The 24,792-nt window shown below is 35.6% G+C and overlaps 1 protein-coding gene across 1 annotated transcript; it reads right to left on the reverse strand.

Annotated features, from left to right (window-relative positions):
- Positions 1–121: 121 nt before the first annotated feature.
- On the reverse strand, positions 122–22,247 carry LOC111064204 (protein AATF). The gene is made up of 8 exons (XM_039419310.1): positions 21,858–22,247; positions 19,068–19,266; positions 6,774–6,916; positions 5,912–6,096; positions 4,802–4,851; positions 2,601–3,045; positions 999–1,114; positions 122–363 (listed from the first exon to the last, which is right to left on the reverse strand). Exons 1-8 carry the CDS (start codon positions 22,078–22,080, stop codon positions 168–170), a joined length of 1,557 nt encoding a protein of 518 aa, XP_039275244.1. The 5' UTR covers positions 22,081–22,247; the 3' UTR covers positions 122–167.
- Positions 22,248–24,792: the final 2,545 nt, after the last annotated feature.

Genomic DNA, 24,792 nt, shown 5'->3' on the forward strand with positions numbered 1-24,792 from the left:
AACACTTACTAATCACTTGAAACGGTAAAATAATGATTAACTTTGTTGCTGTTAGTGCTATAAATGCTGTTTCAAGTGAAAACCCCCGACTGGAAAAGGCAAATAAGAAAATTACAAAATAGATATTTGTTTTCCATATATATTAATTAGTTCACATGTAATATGTTTCACCTTTTAAGTTTTCCAAACAACGAATTGAACAGTTCTGATTCGGCTTCACTTGTGTAAGAATTGTATGGAATGGGAGCCATGAAATTGACCAGCTTCTGATGCACCGTGTACCTCAACCTCCTTCCTTTGGTCGACTTCACATCGACGTTCCTCTTCATCTTGTTCCTGGCCTTTTGCAATTCCTTCCATTGCCTGTAACAACAAAAAAACATATTTTTCTATTAAAAATAATAAAGATCAAAGATCACTTTTATATTGAGTAATATTGATTCAAGAGTAATAATTTTCAATTCACCATCATTGTTTACATAAATGGAATAAATAAATTTAGATTAATGGAAGGATCGAAAAATGTGATTGGTAGAATTGATGATATTCTTATTCTTGAAAAGTTGGCGATTTGTGAAATTTCAAAATACCAAAACTTCCAAGAATAGGTAAACATGTACAGTTCGAGCAAAAGCTTAAAAACTTGTTGAGAATCTCCAATATTGAAACTTGAAATTTACAGTAAATTCAATACTTATTACTGTATAAGATCAGAGCAAGTTTGGATTTTTCGCATAATACATAATTTATATTGATTTTTATAACAAATTTGGTGGATCATTAAATTCAAGTCAGTGAAAGTTTTCAACCTCGATTTTGAAATTCAAAAATTATTTCCAGTTTCCACGTTTAATGACGGAATCAGATTTTGTGAACAACTTTCAGATCCTGTAAAAATCTCTACTTTTTTTAATCTATCGTTTTCAATTTATCAGAATAATTAAAGTTTGAAAAGCTAGTGAACAATATTCACTGCAAATTGATCAAAAATAGTATACCTTCCCCGTTCGCTGGGATCATCAATATCTGCGGATCTTTGATTGATTAGCTCTCTCAGAAGTCTATGGTAGAAATCGTCATCGTCAAAGATTTCCTCATCGAATTCAGCCAGCTCCTGAAATCAAAAGAAGGTACTATTATAAACTAAACGTGGTTTACCGTTTTTTTATTGCAGTGATGCCCACATGAGCTTTTTGCTTGTGCGAGGGTGAATTATGAGATGATCAAACGTCCATGCCTATTCCATGGGATTCGAACCGGCGACCAGGTAGCACTAGCAGACTGAAAGGGTGCAACGCCTTAGTCAACTCGGCTATCTGGCCGGCATTATTTTATTGCAATACTTATCTGATATGAATTCATACGTTCTCATTAAAAATTGAATTTGAAACTACAGTAGACTCCGGTTACAACGCGGTTGAAGGGACCATCCGGTTCTGAGCGCTATAGCCGGAGCAGCGCTATAACCAGTGTTGCCATTTATCAACAGTGGAAATGGGTTCTAAGACAATCAAGCACTAAACAGCTATTTAAATTACTATGCCATTCTTGTTTTATATACTGAACACTTTGAACAAGTTTTTGATAAATATTTTATGATCTTACTTCCTAAATTATTCATTGATAGTCTTTCAATTTTTCTAGAATTTAGAAATTTTCTGTCTATGCTACTTGAAATTTCATACAAATTTGACAGTATCATGTCATCACTCTCATTCTCTCTCCTACATTCATAGAAATGAATCAATTGTTTCACTTGATTGAAAGCCTGAGAAAGAGTTGGAGGCTTCAAAAATTCCTCTTTCACTTCACAATCTGCTTCAAAAACATGAACACCACTGTCAGTCTACTGACAATGTCCAGTTCACAAAGTATTTTCAGTAAAGTAACAGAGAGGGAAAGAGTAGGGGCGATTGACACCATACAAACTGGTTATAATAGGGATATCCAAGAGGTGGGAGAGGCTCTTAACTATTCTATAAATTGTCACTGGTGAATTGTTTAATAATAGTCTATTTTGTGGAATTTCATTCACTGAGAGCAACAATAAAGCTATGGGATATTATGTGAAAACAGCGCTATATCCGGAGATACACAGCGTTATAAAAGGATCCTAAATACACATAATTATACGGGATATTGGTCGGTCCTGTCTTGTAAGAGCACTATAGCCGGATTAGCGTTCTAACCGGAGGCGTTGTAGCCGGAGTCCACTGTATTTTCGATTAAAATACATGGATAGCACGCAAAGGCTAAGACCAAGTTTCTGGAAACCTAATTCCCGGTTTTAAGAACTACCAAACTTCATGTACCATTAAAGTTGAAGCTCTATCAAGTCTGTATAAACATTATTTCGTTAAGATAAACATTATTGGTGACGTAATTTTATAAAACTTTCAACTCTGTGCCTGTATTTGTAATTGTAAATAACTGCCTCGCGGACAATTAAGACAGCATTACCACAATTTGACGTATTGAAGGTGTTCCTGTGGAGTTGTCTTAAAGGCAAGGTACACAGCAAATGCCATACAACAAACCAGTAAAGCGTACCCAGCTTGGCCATGTTCGAATGTCCAGATGAAACCGGGCCAGTGACCAACCTTTTTTTCATCAGTGTTGTCCGCAGCTGCACTATTGGGATCGAGCGGGCAGTAGACAGAGCGTTTGGTCTGCGTGCGTTTGATGAGGCGTGTCTTGTCGCTGAGTAGATTCTCTATCTGCTTCAGCGTTGTGTTGGCGAACGCTCCGAATCCGTCTCTAGAATCACCACGAGCGCCGACGTTCAGCGTCTTCTCGTTCCACTTTTGAATGGCCGCATTGCGTGCCGGCAAGTAGACATCACGCTGGCGACTCAGTTCGCGACTAAAATCGCCAACTTTGCGCTGCTTTTTCGCAGGCGGAGGCTGCGCCTCTTCTCCGTCCTCCTCCTCCTCCTCCTCCTCTTCCTCACTTTGTACACCATCGAAGCCTGATGCAATGCTACTACTAATAGATGCATCATCATCATCATCGCCACCATCGTTCATCTCTGCATCTTCTTCATTACTGCAAAACATGATAGAATGCAATTTTATTTTCCTACAGTTACCTTGAAAAGTGACCATTCCTGAACTGATTACAAAACGCAAAGAATCACTTTTCCGCTCTACTGCGCAAAGTATTACTTTGCGTACTCCAGATTTGCAACATGGCAACACAAAATAGTTGGTGGGTTATATGGAGGATTAGTGCACGAAAACAAAAAGTAAGTTGGTAACAATGACTGTGGTTAGATTTAGATAAGAATCATTTCAATGGCTACCCTACATTTATGATAAAATCCCAATCTAGAAATCCAAAACAAGAATAATGTTCATCTAAATCATAATTAAATAATCATCATTTACGAATTCTCATCATTTAATAATAAATAATAGTTCTTTTCTATTGATAATTATTATTTGAAATGCAAGCGATGAAAAAAATAGCAAATATACATTAAAAAATTCGAATTTTGAGGTTAAATGATTACTGTTCGATATCCATATAAATAAAAATAATAAAAAACATAAGAATACTACAATTAATATTCTCTGTTGTCTATGTTATTTTTATAAATATTTTTCAGTTTACTTTGAGAATTTTTCTCGGTAATTTGAGCAAAAGTCTAAATTTCTGAATCCTGTTTCAGTACTTTTTAGCTGGATGAAACAAACTTAGGTACGATTCTTCCCGCTAGGTCGCGCGCTTGTCGGTTCAGCCATCTTGCAGCCATCCCAATCAGCTGTTGGCATATATTTTGAATGCGAATTTTTTGTTCTATCTGTATTTTTTCTGATTCTTGAATGAATAAAAATGAGAACTTTGGCTGAGAATTTTCAACTTCAATTGGATTATTAATTTGAGAATGAATTAAGGTTGTTATTAATAGCAGCATCACACACACAAACATTTGATGTATTTCAGCCATCATTTTACCCATAATCAACCACTTTTCATATTCAATAGTAACTATAGGAAAAGTTTAATGTGAAATACGTGAGCAAAGTTCCTCTGCTGCACTCAAGAAGCCATTTCGCCCTCGCCTACGGCTTGGGCATAAACGTTTCTTTCGGTGCAGCAAACTGTCACTTTGTGCACTAGTTGCACAAATAACTATTGTGAAGTTAATATTGCGTTGTTTTTAATGGTTATATTGTATTGAACATCAATGGTTCTATTTTTCAAAGTGATAGTGTGGTAGATAACCTCAATGAAAAAGAAAAGTTACTTTGGCACCACGATAAAATTGATTGAATCAGAATGAATAGGTACACTACATCTACTCTAACATCAACACTATAACATGGGTGACCATACTTCCATAAACGTATATTATTTGTGGAGTTATTTGTACAACTTGGTAATATATTGTGCATGTATTTGTAATAGGAAATGAATTTATTAGCTTATTCAAATTTCAATTTATTGGAATTAATGTCACATTGAAATCGTGGTATAGAAGAGAAGGTTTAGCACATAAAAAGTGATAGAATTCCAATTCAGTTACTCCATTTAACCATGTTTGATAATACCGTATTGTCTTTAGCAGAAGTAAATGATTAATTATTCTGTTATCAACTGGTAGCTGTCCTACTGTTGGGCTGTTATAATTTTCTAGTTGTGCCAATAATTGTATTTTATTTTAAATGGATAGTTTATTGAATAATTATTTTGAAGAATTATTTAGTAGGCCTATTCTATATTTGTTGTAAAACAGATTAAATAGTGATTTCGATAGAAATATACAAAAGATAATAATTGTATAGGCTTGAACCTTTACCTCCGCTTTGAAGACGTAATAAACTCCGGTTGACAACTCATCAACGCCGCCTGAAAATGAGATTTTTATGAGAGAAGCAGGTGCTTGAATATCAAATGAAACCAGAATCATTCGCAGACAAGATTAATCTTGACTCTATTCAATCAAAGCTCACGATATAGCATTAATTTTAAATAGTTATTCCACAAGATTATTTCTCAAAAAACATGTCTGAGCCATCGGACTGAAAATGAATAATAAGAGTAGAAATGGGAACAGAATTTGGGAACGACATTGACAATACACCTGTATATAAGATTTGGATGAAGGAGGTTGGGTGGATGTTTGTGATGGTTGGAAGCTGATTCGATTTGGGCTCGATTCACCCAGAAAAATCTTGACATTTTTAAAAAGTTATCCCTATTTTTCATAGCGAGAAATTTTGGGGTAGGTTTTTGAAAAATTGGATTTTTTTTTCTTGTTTAAGGTAACACAGATACTTCAACAAATATATGCGAAAAATCATTTGGAAAAACGAAAAGAATAATGTTTACAGGAGTTGAAATTTTGATAACATTTAAATTTTTATGTTTTTTTTTTTTCAAATAGAGATTATAGAGCTTCCTTGTAGAACTAAACATCATTTGTGAAATAATATTTCCTAAAGAAACTACACCAGAAGAAATAAAACATTAAAAATTAGAATTTTCTAAAGAAGTTTTGCACCTCGGTTTTTTTCAAATCAGAGACCCCTTCCGACGCGTGCGGCGCGAGTTAAAGAATGGAGGGCCATGATTATTATCCAAATATGATTATTATCCCAGCATTAATGAATGATTGAGTGGTGATTTATTGTCTTTGACATTTGCAGTGCTACGGTATGTGTAAATTGATTTACAATAAGTTTTTACATTATTATCATTACAATTTACACCTGTTTTTATCAGTTTAATATTACAATATATTATTTTTGAATAATTCAATTGTATGTTAAATTAATTTTCGATAATTTATAGATGATAAAATAGCCTAGTATCAGGAAAAATTAATAAATTTAATTTTATTAGTTTAGTAGTTTTTTGAGAGGGGATATACCATATTTATTGAAAGGAAAAAGGACATTTGACCTACCTGTAAATCTATCAAAGTACTGAGTGTATTGCCAAAATGTTTGACAGTTTTTGAAATTTTATTTTGCTCTGGCTTTGCTAATTTTGAGACCATCTGAGAAAAATTATCAATTTGCGGCAGTCTATTTGAGGCCGCGAGACATTTCTGCAGTTTGATTCGGCATTCCAGAAGGGTTTCCCAGATTTCTGAAACAAAATGACCCGTGAACTTGATAACAGAGACACGAAAATAATTTATTAATAAGTATGAAATCAACGAATAGATGTTTTTAAGCTTATCCTCTAGTGGAAAATCTTGTTCAATTTCTATGGTCATGATCTAGTTATGGATGTAATTGAATGGATGTGTCTAAACATATTATTTTCGGCTTACCATGAGCCACGATTTCATAAATTGAGTAATATTGTAAATATAAATAATAATTAAGGCAATAACTGTATCATAATTTATGAATATATTATTTTATTTATCAGAACTCATGCACTGTCAAAGGTTACAACCAAATACAGCAACTTATTTATTTTTCAAATCTACTTAATTGAAGTTAATAACCTGCAGTGTGGTAGCTACATGAACTTGTACGATAGGAAAATATCGAATAAGTTCACTGTGTACATTCGTTGTCGTGTAAAAATCGTGACAAAAGACGAAACAGTTCTACTTCCAACAAAGATTGTAATCTGATAATTAAATTCCTTTCCAAGCAATTCTTTACCTCAATTCAAATTTTACAATCTGAACTTAATTTTTGAGCTCGAAAAAAATATTATACTGTAATAAAATACAAATATGTATTAAGACATCAATATGGTTTTAGTTTTCAACTAAAATATTGTAATTAAATAAGACTACTGATAATTACCATACTGCTTCCTAATAGCATTTCCCTTCTCAATGTCTTCATGCACGTCCAAACTCTTTTTAGTATACTGGTAGATTGAAGAGCTGTCTTCCGGCTCATTTTCATCTCTCTTTCCATTGGCTTTTGCTGGCTTTTCATCCGCACTGACAAAGCACAAACATTCGTGATAATTGAAAAAAAAACGTTTTCAACTGAGTGGCATATGACAGTTCATTTTGCATCAAACTACAGTTTTATCAAATAACAGTTTTATAAACTACACATCTCACAGTTGTTTCAACTACATCGGAGGTATAAACTACCCAAGTGTTTATAGGTGAAGTCGTATATTGAAGATTTCCTACACTTCAATCATTGTATCAATAGAAAATGATTGATAGTATAACCGAGTAGTGACAATGTTCAGAAGTCGTTAGTGAGATAAGCTTGTAAGCACCATTAAAAATCTTTGTACGAAATTTCGAGTTATTAAGTAATTTTGGTGTGATAATGCATCACACTAATCGATCTTGACCATTTTATTACATTACTAGTGTGTACCCCTTGCTTCGCAACAATCAGTGAGCCTTGAACCTTCCTTTTCGGTGTCCAGCGTCGTATCACGACATACGGAATAAACATAATTATTGAAATATTATTAAAATGGAGCGAATTAAATAAATCAAACTGGTATTGAACAAATATTTAAAATGTTTGTGCAAGATATTTCGAAATAGTTCACAAAGTGGTTCATCAAATATATAATAGCTGCTTAATCCTATCCCTATGTGATTCAATTTCTACTTTTTGAATTAGAATAGAATAGAATAATGATTTATTGACATAAACAAAACAATACACACTTTTCAAATATAAATTAAATCATAAGCTTGGCTTCTAAGCCGTCAGCTGAAGATGGAGTTTCATAATTATTTAGTTATGCATATATTTCAATCATACATTAGTGACTATAGTAGTATTTAAAGTTATACAGTTTAAACAAAATTTCATCAGAATTTAATAAAAGAAACATATTATGAGACTAAAACTATGATTAATATTAAATTTAGAGAAAAGCTCAAAACAAAGCACAATGCGAATGATCAATTATTGAAATTATCTATTAAAAACCATCGGTATTTCCATGCGTCCCTACAATATAATGCTAAGTTCTTCCAGTTTTTGCCATTCATAAAGTCCTTGAACTCATCCATTTGCAAAAGGGCCTCTCCCATCCACTTCCTTCTCCATTCTCCTAACACTGGACATCTTGCTATAAAATGATAGATATCCTCCTGCTCTTTTTTATTGCATAGCGAACAGCACCAATTTCTTTCCGGCATCCAAGGTCTGTAGTTCAAGTCAATTAATTAATTCTCCTCTCGCCTTCATAATCCATCGAACCTCCGTAAATTTCAGGTCGCTTTCAAGATAGCTATCCTTTCCCAGGCTATGGTTCAGACTTTTGTATATCAGATGATATTCTGCATCTCTCGCCTTAGCCTGCAAGTTTTCCAAATTCTTTAATCTCACTCCCTCTGTCAACTTTTTCAATTCTTTTTTCCAGTTAGGAACAGTTTGAACACCCAAATTAATCTCAATTCCCAAATCTCCGGCTATCTCATTCCAACATTTATACCAGGAGAATCGTTGATTAATTATCTGGAAAGCCAACTTTTTCGGATATCTCCCATCTCCATATGATAGTACTATAAGAATGTAAGCTATCTGCAAGTTGAGGGTAAATTCATATAAAGACGACTCCCTAGTTTCCAAGAGAAGAAGATAGTTAGGTGTATTCGAGGGCAATCCAAACAATCGCTTTATAAAGAATCGCTCAAGCTTCTCCACTTCATCAAACCTTCTATATCCCCATACTTGCGCTCCATAGCACATAACTGCCCTAGCAACCGCTCTAAACAATATCCACTTTGACGACAAAGGCACACTCGCCTCACTGACCATATGCTTCCATGCTACATTCAATCCCATCTTTGCACACTTCAATTTTTCACTCATATGATTTGTAAAACTCAAATTTGGAGTAAGTATCATACCTAATCCTTCCTCATTCTTCCGCCCTTCCTAAAAATCATTATCTTTGACTTTTCTAAATTCACGCAAAGACTCCACATCTTGCAATATTTTTCCAACCTAACAATCATGCCTTGCAATTCTTTTGGGGAATCTGCCAATACAACAATATCGTCTGCATACATTAATAAGCTTACTTTAAACCCTACCAAACAAGAACCCCCTCTCAATTCATCCTCCAGATCATTTAAAAAAAGTGCAAACAATAATGGACTTAATAAATAACCAACCTTGTCTGACACCAGTACCTGTACAAAACGACTCCGTTATACCATATTTATACCACACACTCGACGCTGTATCTCTATACAAGCTTTTAATAATTGCGAGAACCTTAGTTGACAATCCCATAGTAGAAAGCTTGTATAACAACGCCCCCCTGTGAATTGTATCGAATGCAGCACGGAAATCGACGAAGAAAGCATACAACTTGCCCCCTTTTTTTTGCGCACTTCAACTCAGCCAATGAGATGAGACTGAATAGATTATCCACTGTCGAGTAACCCTTGCAAAATCCTGCTTGGTTTCCCTTTAGAATCCCATTATTTTCCACCCAACACTCCAGTTTGAGAAGCAGAAGGCCAGTAAAAATCTTAGCAATCGCATCAATAAACGAAATACCTCTGTAATTGGAAGCCAAATTTATATCACCTTTTTTGAGCAATGGATAAATTATGGAATGCCTAAAACTCGATGGAACATCTCCTCTTGAAAATAACTCATTGCAAACTCTAACTATTTCATTCAGCAGCTGGTCTGGTGCATTCTTATAAAATTCATATGGTATACTATCCCTACCCGCCGCTTTGTTATTTTTAGCCTTTTTTAATACAATTTTAAGCTCTTCTAGTGTAAAATCTTTGTCTAATTGCTCATTTGCTATGTATGGTTCAGCAAAAGAAAATGTCTTTGAACTCAAGGGTGATTTCAGTAACTCTGAAAAATGATTGACCCAATCTGAAATTCCAATTTTGTTAACGAGTCGACAGTCACGTCTTTTCAATTTATTCACCGCCTCCCAAAACGATTTTGTATCTTTTAAACTATCCAAGCTACTATACAAAACCGCACGATATTTTTTTTGCTTAGCTATACAAAGTTTCTTATACTTTTTCTTTTCTGTCAATAACATTTCTCTGATATAATCAGAATTATTCCTTCTGAATATTTTCAATAATGCAAATATCTTATCACGCAGTCTAGCACAATCCCCATCAAACCACTCTTGCTTGAACTTTACTTTCTGCTGTCCTATCTGTAAGATTTTATTTGAAGATTTCTTAATGCAATAGGTTAATTCAAAAACTGATTGTTCTGTATCGACATTATCTAAACTTCTTCCTCTAATATTCAATTGCTGCATGTTGCAGATAACTCTATCTTTATATATAATATTTATTTAATATTTACTATATATTTTTTCATCACTTTTACTCCAAATTAATTTCGGTGGCAGACGACTGTATGCCTTAACCCTGTCCTGAGCCGCGCCAATTTTCTTCAACTGGAGTTGCACTGGCAAATGATCAGAAGAAATCTGTGGAACAACAATGAACCCATTCAAAAATGGTATGCTATTTTTAGAAATCGCAACCAAATCGATCACCGATGCTCCCATACTTCCTATAAATGTGTAATTGCCATCTGTATCACCCTTTACTCGACCATTTAAAACAATTAATTCAAAGTCATCACATAATTCGAGAAATTTTTGTCGTCTACTATTTGATATCTTATCTTTTGATTTTCTATTTAAGGACAGATTGACTAGCGAAGACGATTCTTCGTTAAAAAATATCTCATCAGATAATTCTTGTTTCTCGCCTATCCTAACATTTGAATCCCCTATAAGAATTAAGTTGGGTATTTCACTTCCATAAATTGAATCACTTAAAGTATTAAACTCATTCGTCCAGTCATTACAATTGAGATACAGTTTTATCAAATGACAGTTTTATAAACTACATATCTCACAGTTGTTTCAACTACATCGGAGGTATAAACTACCCAAGTGTTTATAGGAAAGGTTGTATATTGAAGATCTCCTACACTTCAATCATTGTATCAATAGAAAATGATTGATAGTATAACCGAGTAGTGACAATGTTCAGAAGTCGTTTTCAAGGGTTAACAGTAATTGCTCCGCTAATATTAATGAAAAAATATAATTGGGTCTCGAAAAATTAAAAAAAGTTATTACATTCATTCAGTTTATTGTAAGCAGGGTTAATAGTGAGATAAGCTTGTAAGCACCATTAAAAATCTTTGTACGAAATTTCGAGTTATTAAGTAATTTTGGTGTGATAATGCATCACACTAATCGATCTTGACCATTTTATTACATTACTAGTGTGTACCCCTTGCTTCGCAACGATCAGTGAGCCTTGAACCTTCCTTTTCGGAGTCCAGCGTCGTATCACGACATACGGAATAAACATAATTATTGAAATATTATTAAAATGGAGCGAATTAAATAAATCAAACTGGTATTAAACAAATATTCAAAATGTTTGTGCAAGATATTTCGAAATAGTTCACAAAGTGGTTCATCAAATATATAATAGCTGCTTAATCCTATCCCTATGTGATTCAATTTCTACTTTTTGAATTAGAATAGAATAGAATAATGATTTATTGACATAAACAAAACAATACACACTTTTCAAATATAAATTAAATCATAAGCTTGGCTTCTAAGCCGTCAGCTGAAGATGGAGTTTCATAATTATTTAGTTATGCATATATTTCAATCATACATTAGTGACTATAGTAGTATTTAAAGTTATACAGTTTAAACAAAATTTCATCAGAATTTAATAAAAGAAACATATTATGAGACTAAAACTATGATTAATATTAAATTTAGAGAAAAGCTCAAAACAAAGCACAATGCGAATGATCAATTATTGAAATTATCTATTAAAAACCATCGGTATTTCCATGCGTCCCTACAATATAATGCTAAGTTCTTCCAGTTTTTGCCATTCATAAAGTCCTTGAACTCATCCATTTGCAAAAGGGCCTCTCCCATCCACTTCCTTCTCCATTCTCCTAACACTGGACATCTTGCTATAAAATGATAGATATCCTCCTGCTCTTTTTTATTGCATAGCGAACAGCACCAATTTCTTTCCGGCATCCAAGGTCTGTAGTTCAAGTCAATTAATTAATTCTCCTCTCGCCTTCATAATCCATCGAACCTCAGTAAATTTCAGGCCGCTTTCAAGATAGCTATCCTTTCCCAGGCTATGGTTCAGACTTTTGTATATCAGATGATATTCTGCATCTCTCGCCTTAGCCTGCAAGTTTTCCAAATTCTTTAATCTCACTCCCTCTGTGAACTTTTTCAATTCTTTTTTCCAGTTAGGAACACTTTGAACACCCAAATTAATCTCAATTCCCAAATCTCCGGCTATCTCATTCCAACATTTATACCAAGACAATCGTTGATTAATTATCTGGAAAGCCAACTTTTTCGGATATCTCCCATCTCTATATGATAGTACTTTAAGAATGTAAGCTACCTGCAAGTTGAGGATAAATTCATATAAAGGCGACTCCCTAGTTTCCAAGAGAAGAAGATAGTTAGGTGTATTCGAGGGCAATCCAAACAATCGCTTTATAAAGAATCGCTCAAGCTTCTCCACTTCATCAAACCTTCTATATCCCAATACTTGCGCTCCATAGCACATAACTGCCCTAGCAACCGCTCTAAACAATATCCACTTTGACGACAAAGGCACACTCGCCTCACTGACCATTTATGCTTCCATGCTGCATTCAATCCCATCTTTGCACACTTCAATTTTTCACTCATATGATTTGTAAAACTCAAATTTGGAGTAAGTATCATACCTAAATACTTATATCTATTTACAACCTCAATAGCTTCACCTCTGAAAATCCTTCCACATTCTTCCGCCCTTCCTAAAAATCATTATCTTTGACTTTTCTAAATTCACGCAAAGACTCCACATCTTGCAATATTTTTCCAACCTAACAATCATGCCTTGCAATTCTTTTGGGGAATCTGCCAATACAACAATATCGTCTGCATACATTAATAAGCTTACTTTAAACCCTACCAAACAAGAACCCCCTCTCAATTCATCCTCCAGATCATTTAAAAAAAGTGCAAACAATAATGGACTTAATAAACAACCTTGTCTTTTTTTTTTAGATTACGTCCTAAAGACTCCAGTCATGGAGTATAAGACAAGTTATGTTATTACATAATAATTCTAGCACTAAGTAGTTCAACCTAGTTTAGGTTTGAAAGGAATTCTTGTACACTATAAAAAGCTTTATCAACTAAATATTTTTTCATTTGTTTTTTGAAAATCTTCAAATCATCATTACTTTTCAAGATTTGAGGTAGCTTGTTATAAAATTTCCTATCAATATAATCTGGTTTTTGTTCAAATAACCTACTATTGTGACCCATTATATGATAATCTGCTCTGTTTCGCGTATTATACTCATGAACATCTGAATTCTGGATCACACCACTCGTTTTCACATGCATTACAACTTCATATACATACAAAGATGGCACAGTTAATAGACCAAGCTTTTTAAATAAAGGCCTACAAGAGTCTAACCTATTCACTTTCTCTATACATCTGAGTGCCTTCTTTTGAATCTTAAACACTCTGTCCATATTTTGTTGAGATGAATTACCCCATACTAAAATAGCATACCTAATATGAGGTAGTATAAGTCCATGGTAAGCAGTTAACAGTAGTTTTTTATCATTCAGCCTAGCAAGCTGCCGCAGGACAAATACCCCAGATGATATCTTATTACATATCCTCTCAATGTAAGGATGCCATGTTAATTTCCTGTCCAATAAAATTCCCAAGAATGCTACTTTCTCTTCTTGGTCTAATTCATTTTCCTCTACAAACACATTTATTTCTCTATCCTCTACTGAATTATATTTACTTTTGAATTGTAGGAATTGACATTTCTTACTATTTATTGTTAATTGCCTTTGCTTCAAGAATTGGACAATTGACTGTACTCCAGTAAAAGCATTTATTTCTAGACTATCTAATAAATAATTGTTAAAGATAAGCGATGTGTCATCAGCAAACAACAGAGCTCTGTGATCTTTTAACTCTTTTGGTAATTGGTTCACATACAACAGAAACAGTAAGGGACCCAGAATTAAGCCTTGAGGTACTCACTGAGGTCTGACACCAGTACCTGTACAAAACGACTCCGTTATACCATATTTAACCACACACTCGACGCTGTATCTCTATACAAGCTTTTAATAATTGCGAGAACCTTAGTTGACAATCCCATAGTAGAAAGCTTGTATAACAACGCCCCCCTGTGAATTGTATCGAATGCAGCACGGAAATCGACGAAGAAAGCATACAACTTGCCCCCTTATTTTGCGCACTTCATCTCAGCCAATGAGATGAGACTGAATAGATTATCCACTGTCGAGTAACCCTTGCGAAATCCTGCTTGGTTTTCCTTCAGAATCCCATTATTTTCCACCCAACACTCCAGACTGAGAAGCACAAGGACAGTAAAAATCTTAGCAATCGCATCAATAAACGAAATACCTCTGTAATTTGAAGCCAAATTTATATCACCTTTTTTGAGCAATGGATAAATTATGGAATGCCTAAAACTCGATGGAACATCTCCTCTTGAAAATAACTCATTGCAAACTCTAACTATTTCATTCAGCAGCTGGTCTGGTGCATTCTTATAAAATTCATATGGTATACTATCCCTACCCGCCGCTTTGTTATTTTTAGCCTTTTTTAATACAATTTTAAGCTCTTCTAGTGTAAAATCTTTGTCTAATTGCTCATTTGCTATGTATGGTTCAGCAAAAGAAATGTCTTTGAACTCAAGGGTGATTTCAGTAACTCTGAAAAATGATTGACCCAATCTGAAATTCCAATTTTGTTAACGAGTCGACAGTCACGTCTTTTCAATTTATTCACCGCCTCCCAAAACGATTTTGTATCTTTTAAACTATCCAAGCTACTATACAAAACCGCACGATATTTTTTTTGCTTAGCTATACAAAGTTTCTTATACTTTTTCTTTTCTGTCAATAACATTTCTCTGATATAATCAGAATTATTCCTTCTGAATATTTTCAATAATGCAAATATCTTATCACGCAGTCTAGCACAATCCCCATCAAACCACTCTTGCTTGAACTTTACTTTCTGCTGTCCTATCTGTAAGATTTTATTTGAAGATTTCTTAATGCAATAGGTTAATTCAAAAACTGATTGTTCTGTATCGACATTATCTAAACTTCTTCCTCTAATATTCAATTGCTGCATGTTGCAGATAACTCTATCTTTATATATAATATTTATTTAATATTTATTATAATATTTTTCATCACTTTTACTCCAAATTAATTTCGGTGGCAGACGACTGTATGCCTTAACCCTGTCCTGAGCCGCGCCAATTTTCTTCAACTGGAGTTGCACTGGCAAATGATCAGAAAAAATCTGTGGAACAACAATGAACCCATTCAAAAATGTTATGCTATTTTTAGAAATCGTAACCAAATCGATCACCGATGCTCCCATACTTCCTATAATGTGTAATTGCCATCTGTATCACCCTTTACTCGACCATTTAAAACAATTAATTCAAAGTCATCACATAATTCGAGAAATTTTTGTCGTCTACTATTTGATATCTTATCTTTTGATTTTCTATTTAAGGACAGATTGACTAGCGAAGACGATTCTTCGTTAAAAAATATCTCATCAGATAATTCTTGTTTCTCGCCTATCCTAACATTTGAATCCCCTATAAGAATTAAGTTGGGTATTTCACTTCCATAAATTGAATCACTTAAAGTATTAAACTCATTCGTCCAGTCATTACAATTGAGATACTGTTTTATCAAATGACAGTTTTATAAACTACATATCTCACAGTTGTTTCAACTACATCGGAGGTATAAACTACCCAAGTGTTTATAGGAAAGGTCGTATATTGAAGATCTCCTACACTTCAATCATTGTATCAATAGAAAATGATTGATAGTATAACCGAGTAGTGACAATGTTCAGAAGTCGTTTTCAAGGGTTAACAGTAATTGCTCCGCTAATATTAATGAAAAAATATAATTGGGTCTCGAAAAATTAAAAAAAGTTATTACATTCATTCAGTTTATTGTAAGCAGGGTTAATAGTGAGATAAGCTTGTAAGCACCATTAAAAATCTTTGTACGAAATTTCGAGTTATTAAGTAATTTTGGTGTGATAATGCATCACACTAATCGATCTTGACCATTTTATTACATTACTAGTGTGTACCCCTTGCTTCGCAACGATCAGTGAGCCTTGAACCTTCCTTTTCGGTGTCCAGCGTCGTATCACGACATACGGAATAAACATAATTATTGAAATTGGTATTAAACAAATATTCAAAATGTTTGTGCAAGATATTTCGAAATAGTTCACAAAGTGGTTCATCGAATATACCATAGCTGCTTAATCCTATCCCTATGTGATTTAATTCTACTTTTTGAATTCAATAAGTCATATTACTAATTCTGATTGTCATGATCTTGTTGCGGTCCTAGTTCTCAAGTAATTCGAAATAAGCCAATAATTTTATTCTATTTCAAAAGAACTCACTGCTGGCGCACAAGTTAGCTTTTGCCAGTAGTGTCGTAAGCAATTATGCTTTATTGACCAACTATATTATCTACCATTATAAAGAGGGGTAAATAGTATATTTCGCACCTAGGGTCGAAAATGTACGTTTTCCGGCGCGAGATCGCGGTTTTCAAGTTCGAGACGAAGTCGAGAACTTGAAGCGTTCGAGAGCCGGAAAAACATTTTTGCCCGTGTTGCGAACGCTATTTTTCGCCACACCAAAAAAAAAACTTCCCAATATTTATAAGAAATTGAAAAATTAATAAAATTCAAACAGCCTATTTTGATAGTTTGAATCTTGGTTATGACAACTTTTACTGTCAATTAATTTCAATGTTACTAATTAATAATTTACAATAGTGACCATATTTTTATACTATTAATATTTCGAATAATTGTTTGAAATTTTATAGCTCGCGCTTTGCGCCCGGTGCAATATCTCATGGATAGATGGATGAATAGAATTTTCATTACTATTTTGAAATAATGTGATGAAAAAATTAATATAATTGCATATTTCACAGTTTTGTCTCAAAATATATCTAAAAAATTGATTGAAATTTAATTATGGTAACTAATATAAAAAATAGCTAATAAAAGTCGAAATTCATCGACAAAAAAAAATGTCATTGACCGAGATTCGAACCTAGATCGTATTTGTAACTCACTGAGCTGAGTTCAGTTGTGTTACGCCCTAACGCTCTCGGCTATTGGGTATTGTTGAAGGAAGAGGCCTGACTGATAACTCTTAGCATACACGTAATACTGTAAACTAGACTTCTAAAAAAGTTTACTTTACTCCTAAAAAGCGTACAACCTTTGACTATAGAAAGAAGGTTGTTCTTTCTATAGAAGAAGGTTCTTTCTATAGTCAAAGGTACAACAGACTTTGGCTCATGACTTATATTATTAAAATTAATATTATTATCTGTTTCACAATAAAATTTTCACTCTGAATTAAGTCAGGTAACGTATGTAGGCTACTATAATATAGTGTATAGCAGCATATTAATTTGAAGCCGGTTTGCCGGCATTTTCACAACAAAATATTGCTCTGAAATCATAGAGAAAACATTCGAAGATTCAATCTTGAGTGGGCCTAATGTTTTCTCTATATGGTTCAATATTAAAGAAAAATTATCTAAAAGTTTTAATAATGAATTACGGAAAAATTACTAGGAATTTTTAGTCAAGGCTGAGTTTCACCAGTAGGCTTACCTTAAACTTCAGATCTCTGCTGTATTTTCTTGTTATTATAGTTGATTGTATTGCATTAAGAAGTGGAATTCGATAATAAAAAAGAAACAATTATTACTCTACCTCACTTTTAAATATTGATACAATTATTGTACTTTGATTTCAAATTCGATTCTTCACTTTTAAATACTTGCGATACGTACCTTTCTGACAATGGACAATGCAGCCATTGTATTCATTGTTTGATATCAAAAACACAATAAATATTAAATTATTAAACAGTAATTTATAAAATATATTATAGACATAATACCGCGATTCACGATACATAATTATATAGATTATTACAGTCGTTATGAGATTATCTCTCTATGACTTTTGTGAGATCGGGATCGGACACGATCAGCTGTTATTCAAGGTCATTTTACAGCCCTAGGGCCGTAAAGTTTTACCGGCCTGGTCGGAAAACAATCACTTTCGGCCTCCATATGACGCACGTAAACCAGCTCATTACATCCAAGTGTGGCGAAAAAATATATACACTGTTTGGCAATGAATATCTTGGTAACGCACAGACAGTTGTTACAGTTTGCATGGGGACTATTCATGCTACACTTTCTGTTAATGAGACATCGAAGTACAATACCAAAAGTAAGGCCCAATTCACACAGAACGGACACTGGTCGTTTTCTCACCCAGCCAAGTCTATTTGCCATATCTCGTGGCAAACAAAAACGGACCACTTGCTCAAAATTAAAAACGGACGAAAAACTGTTAAATTGAATAGAAATGCAATTAAATTGACACCATCTTGCCCGTCTGGTGGGTATTGCATACGTCACGTCTCCGCCACGTCTCAGCCAGAATGTCTGTTCTTTGTGAATTGGGCCTCACGTTTGTAGTTCGATGTCTCGTCACCAGGTAGTGTGGCATGAGCAGTCCACATGCAAACTGTAACAACTGCCCGTGCGTTACCAAGATATTGACTGTCATGAGTGTTTACATTTTTTTGAATCCCGCTGTATATTTTTACAATAGTAAAGTAATAATTATTAGTTATAAGTCCAGTATAATGTCTGTATTAGCAAGTTTGTCTGTACTGTAATTATTTTGTAACGTTGCTTGCTTTTTGATCTTGTGTATTTTCTTCAAGGCATATTATTTGCCATATTTTCTGGCAAATAACCTGAATTTGAAAATTCAAGTTAATCAGTGTTGTAGGTTGAGCATGATGATGCGTCACACTAACCTAGCTTTTCATCTTCATCATATAATAGAGAAAAAAGATTTATAGAAATTATTAGGAACATTATGATGGATAGAAAGATAATGCACAGTATACAGATAAATCTTGAAGAATACTTACCTAGACATGTCATCATCGGTAAATTCTCCATCTCCTTCATTTTCTTCTGCGGAGCCAACACTGTCCATTGCATCCGAAAAATCATCATCTCCATCATCACTCTCGTCATCAATGGAATCGTCACTCGTCAGCTCTTTACGAGAAACTTTCGTTCCTCTATTCCTCCAATTCAAGTTTTCTGTGTCAGCAGCAGGTAATACTAAAATGTAATAAGAAACTTTTGTTAGGTATCTTGTACATTATTGTATCGGTATGATGATTGAACAAACAAATTGTATTCATAACATAATTCTGAAACTGGTGCTTTTCTATTTTTTTGAATAAATTAATACATAAAAACCGGCATTTACAAACCACATACTTGACAACTGCCAAATTGAGATGTCTAATTTGAAGGTTACATGCAATTCAAGTTATTATACAGACACAAATTTAGTATTGATTACTATTCAGTATCTCTATTGTGTTAAAGTAGTATAGTGGATATTCATGTCCAAACTTCGCCAAGTCATTCTATTCGATAAGTGATACTAATGCACAATTATAGGACTTCACTAAAATGGCCTTCCTCTGAATGAAAAAACACATGAAATTACATTTAAATATCATGTGAAAAAGGACAATCTTACAAAGAACAGCTAAGTACAATTTTACCAAAAGGTTGGCCCTTCCGCAAACTTGAAAACTTGCTATCACTCTGCATCATAGATACAAGTCTGAAGTACGCAAAACAAGGGGTACTCTTTACTCTGAATATTTGAAAATTGAGAAATTTTATAGGAAGCAAGTCGACTGCAAAAAGACAGACCAATATTTGAAAATTCAGCAGGCTTCAAAACCATGTAAGTTAGCTTAGGACTTGGTTAGTAAAATAGCAGTAGCCTAAGGCCAATCCAATCATGAAGTGTACAGCGAGTTCAAATAACTTCAGACCTCAGGTAAGAAGACAGGGGCCTTTAAGAGAGCCGGCTCTGTGTCCACGACCCTATGCGACCTCAGAAAAGACAACGACTGTGTGTCACATGAGATTGTACTGGGAAAGATTGAACGTCATGGTTTAAAGGGATCTTATTTGAAAAATCGAAGACAGGTGATCTACATTAGAGGTGCAACATCAAGAGCTCAACTTGTGCGGCGGGGTGTCCCACAGGACCCAGTGCTGGGTCCTGTGCTATTTTTGGTCGCAATCAATGATCTTGATCTGGAGGGCAGGGCGCTGAAGTTCGCTGATGACACCACCATCATCTCAACTGACCAGGACCCAAATTTGCAGCACATGGGAAGCTGATAGTCTATTTGTGGTGGCTGGAGGCAAACAGACTGCTTTTGAATGTGGAGAAAACTCAGAGGCTGATTTGTTCCTTGAGCCGCAGCCAGGATGTCGTTGAGGGGAGCCTGTCCCTGCTTGTATTCACCATAAATCCAAGACTCGCCTGGGAGCATCACATTCAGGACACTGGCAAGGGCCACCTACATGCTGCGAAAACTCACACAGATGGTGAGCAGGCCCTACCTTGGGACTGCATATCATGCTCTTTTCCATAGCATTCTCAGCTATGGTTTGCTGCTATGGGGCGAGCTTCGGCTTGTCATGATGCCATCCTGCTGCAGAAGAGGGCAATTCGAGTGGTAAATCTCAGTTGATACTTGGAGTATTGCAAACTTCTCTTCACATCTGTAATGACCGTGTACAGTCACCATGTGTACTTATGTGCTGTGTTTGTGCATGAAAACCTTGGGAAGTTTAATACAGAAAGTGACTTACATGACCACAATACAAGTACAAGACACTTATGACTATTGGATGTGCCTTTCAACCGGCTCTCAAGGACACGTGATGCATTTCCTGCCTTGACCATGCGAGTCTATAACAGGCTGCCAGATGGAATACTAATGAGATTGACCTTGCCAGTGTTCCGGTCCCAACTTAATACCTGGCTTGCTAACCACCCTTTCTACGCAGTTGGGGAATTTGTTGAAGATGACCTATTGTGCTTTACCCAGTCAGGCTGCCATCTTGATTTTTTAGTTTTGTATGAATATATTTCTTAAATAAAATTCATGAAGCCATGCCTGCTGGCATTGGTGGAGAAGGAGGTAATACAACGGGTTTATTCTGAGAGAGGTAAATCGGATTGTGAATTTCTCAACATCGGATGAGGGCAATGACTATTTAAACTGGAGAGACTCTCAATGCTAACAATCAGTATTCATCAATTGGAGACATGTCAGCTGTTACGTGCAGCTGGAGACGTGTGGTCCTCAGTTAACATCTAGTTACAGATCAACTGTTTCAATAATACCGGCACTGAGTCTGCAATTCTTGCCGACATGAGTAAGGTATTTGTGTTTTCCATCTCAAAGTCCTATTGAAAAATAAGGCATCCAAGGACCAACATTTGTGGTGCTAGTAGGCCTATCCCCAAGATTGATAACATATTGTATAAATCAGTGAAGCCTCATCTTCCCCCTATTGGTGAACCGCAGGAATCAGTCAGTATTGAGTACTATTCAGTATTTAGTACTATTCAGTATTTAGTACTATTCATCATTGCTACCAATTATTTGAACTTGCTAGTCAATATACTGCTCTTTGCTGATGACACCACCATCTGTTCAAGAGGCATATCACCAGAAGATACACCCCTTCATACGGTACCGAAGTATTTACCTCATCATACATACCGGTATGCGTTAACCCTGAGTCATCTCACATAGGGCCTACCTATAAGTAAATCATAATATGACCATTATACTAAATAAGCCAACTTGAATATATGCTGCACCTACCTTCTTTTCCTTTAGTAACCCTCCTCCAATACTCACTATCATCTACATCCTCCTCTATATCTTCATCGGGAGGGTTTGTAAAATCTAACCATTGATGATTAAAACCTGAATTTTCGGGTTTATCCATGTAAAACTTCCCTTCTTGTTGTATTTCACTCTCCTCGCGATCGACTCTTTGTTTTTGAGATTTGTAATTGGAATATTTTGGTTTTTGCATCTTCATTATAATTATGAATCACCTCTATTGTTTTATCTACAATGGAAAATTATAAAATTATTTAAGAATCAACACAAATTACACACATTAAACATGTTATTGATAGGCTATATTATTGTAGGTTTTAGGTTATCTAAACTCATATAACGAAGACAAACGCATGCTGCCATGCTGTTTTTGGTATAAAGTCAAACTGGGTCGACGACAAACGGCATTATTTTTTGACCGCATCTGTCACCTCTTGACACGACAAGCTGGGTCTGCTCAGGAATGTGAGACCTGATCTTTCGGGAGACGCAGAGTAATTATGAAAATCGATTGCATCTGACGCCTCAAGACAAAACAAACTGTGTCTTCTCAGGAATGTAGCTCAGTCTTTCGCCGACCCAATCTGTCGTTAGCGTAGTTTGTCATTACTTGTGATAATGTCACTAAAATATTATATTTAAATATTATATCTTCTTCTATATACCGTGGATACATTCATTGTATGACCAGTACTACTATTACCGGTAAGGATATATTAGCTCTTATTGTCTCTCCCCTGACTGCTTGTATTAATCTGTGTTTCCAGCAGTCTGTATTTCCTTCTCAGCTTGAAATTTCTAAGACAGTGCCTGTCTTTAAGAAGGGTGATAGGCATGATCCTACTAACTATAGGCCTATCTCCATCCTGCCTATTATATCGAAGATATTTGAAATCCTTATTGCTGAGCAACTCCTTGCTTATTGTGACCAGTGCGGCCTGTTTGCGACCACCCAGTTTGGTTTCAGGAAAAATAGATCCACCACTGATGCAGTAGATTTCCTGCTTTCCAAAATATTTTATTGCTTTGAGGCATGTGGACTTTCTGGGCTCACCTTGTGTGATCTCAGCAAGGCCTTTGATACAATGGATCATGCTATTCTCGTGGACAAGCCTAGGTATTATGGTGTGGGACCGTCTCCTCTCAAACTGATTCAGGCCTACCTGGGGGGTCGCAGACAGGCGGTGCTGGCTAATGGAGTTCTCTCTGAGATCAGGGATTGTGTTGACTGTGGAGTGCCTCAGGGCTCTGTCCTGGGGCCTCTGTTGTTTCTTATTTCAGTAAACGACATAGCTCAGGTGGATGGCAGGTGTGTTGTCTGTTATGCGGACGACACCACCTTCTTCAATGCTGGTCGCAAGATGGGAGGGCTGAGGGCAGCTATGGTGGAGACTGGGGCATTTGCGTTGGACTGGTTCTCTGCCAATCTCTTCCTCCTCAATGAAGACAAAACACAGTCTATTGTGTTCAGTCTCAGAAATGGGAATGAATACAATTTTGCCCCCATCAAACTGTTAGGGTTTACCCTTGACAGGAAGCTCTCATGGGGCGAGCACATTGAGACAGTCTGCGCCAGGTTGAGCAGAGTAGTTTTCCTGCTGAGAGGTCTCAAATACAGTGTGCCACCTCATTATCTTAAAATGTGCTATTTTGGCTTTTTTCAGAGTGTGATTTTATATGGCCTCCCCTTCTGGGGTGGAGCCACAGATGTCACCCGAGTCCTTTGTCTCCAGAAGAGGGCCCTGAGGATTATTTGTGGGGCTGGTAGATTAGCCCACTGTCACCCACTCTTTATCAAAGAGAGGATCCTCACCGTCTTCTCCCTCTATGTTCTTCATACCCTTTGCAGAACACATGCAAACGTGGGGTTGCTCTTGACCCGACAAAGCTTCCACCTGTATGAGACTAGGGGTAGACTCAGGCTGGATTTACCCTACCAGAGGCTGAGCAGAACTCGGACTGGTCTGGCTCATATGTCTATCAGCCTCTATAATAGGCTGCCTCTGTTAGCCAGGGATCTGCCTGCTGTGCGGTTTCGAGGGGCTCTGAGGAGCCTGCTGATGGATCACCCTCTGTACTCACTCCGTGAGTTCTTTATGTTGGAGAGCAGTGTGGTGAGTGCCTATTTTATTATTTGATTTCTGCCTCTGGGCAGTTGTTTTAATTTTACTTTTTTGACGTGTCACAGTGGGCTTCACTTTAGTGATCCCTTTTATGGACCTATTTAAATAAATACTAAATTAGTGTGGAATAAGAATCGACCCAGTTTGTCGTCCACCCACTTTTGCCCAAAGTGAAAAGGTAAGCTGTAGGGTTATATAAATTTGCTTTTGTTTGTTTGACAATAAATTATTATAGCGACTTACTCTGTTTTTATTAGAAATGTTTTTATCATTTTAAATGATAATAAACATGGATAGCAAAACCATAGCAAATCACACACTGCCGTTATAACGTGGACCTCACTATACTTTTGAATACTTTTGAATAACTATGTGATAACTGTGACCGTTGCTGGCCGGTACTCTGTATCTGAGACAAAGAGAAGCTGCTATATAACGAAGACAAACGCATGCTGCCATGCTGTTTTTGGTATAATCAAACTGGGTCGACGACAAACTGCATTATTTTTTTGACCGCATCTGTCACCTCTTGACACGACAAACTGGGTCTGCTCAGGAATGTGAGACCTGATCTTTCGGGAGATGCAGAGTAATTATGAAAATCGATTGCATCTGACGCCTCAAGACAAAACAAACTGTGTCTTCTCAGGAATGTAGCTCAGTCTTTCGCCGACCCAATCTGTCGTTAGCGTACTTTGTCATTACTTGTGATAATGTCACTAAAATATTATATTATATTTAAATATTATATCTTCTTCTATATACCGTGGAGACATTCATGGTATGAC

The sequence above is a fragment of the Nilaparvata lugens genome, chromosome 1 (genome assembly GCF_014356525.2).
Source record: "Nilaparvata lugens isolate BPH chromosome 1, ASM1435652v1, whole genome shotgun sequence".
In the NCBI taxonomy this organism is placed as follows: Eukaryota; Metazoa; Arthropoda; class Insecta; order Hemiptera; family Delphacidae; genus Nilaparvata; species Nilaparvata lugens.

Bases quoted from the DNA above. Each gene is read 5' to 3' on its own strand.
- LOC111064204 (XM_039419310.1), bottom strand. From the start codon at position 22,080: ATGAAGATGCAAAAACCAAAATATTCCAATTACAAATCTCAAAAACAA. The intron at 19,267-21,857 runs GTAGGTGCAGCA...ATTACATTTTAG, and splicing joins GGTTACTAAAGGAAAAGAAG to TATTACCTGCTGCTGACACA. The intron at 3,046-4,801 runs GTAAAGGTTCAA...CATGTTTTGCAG, and splicing joins ATTACGTCTTCAAAGCGGAG to TAATGAAGAAGATGCAGAGA.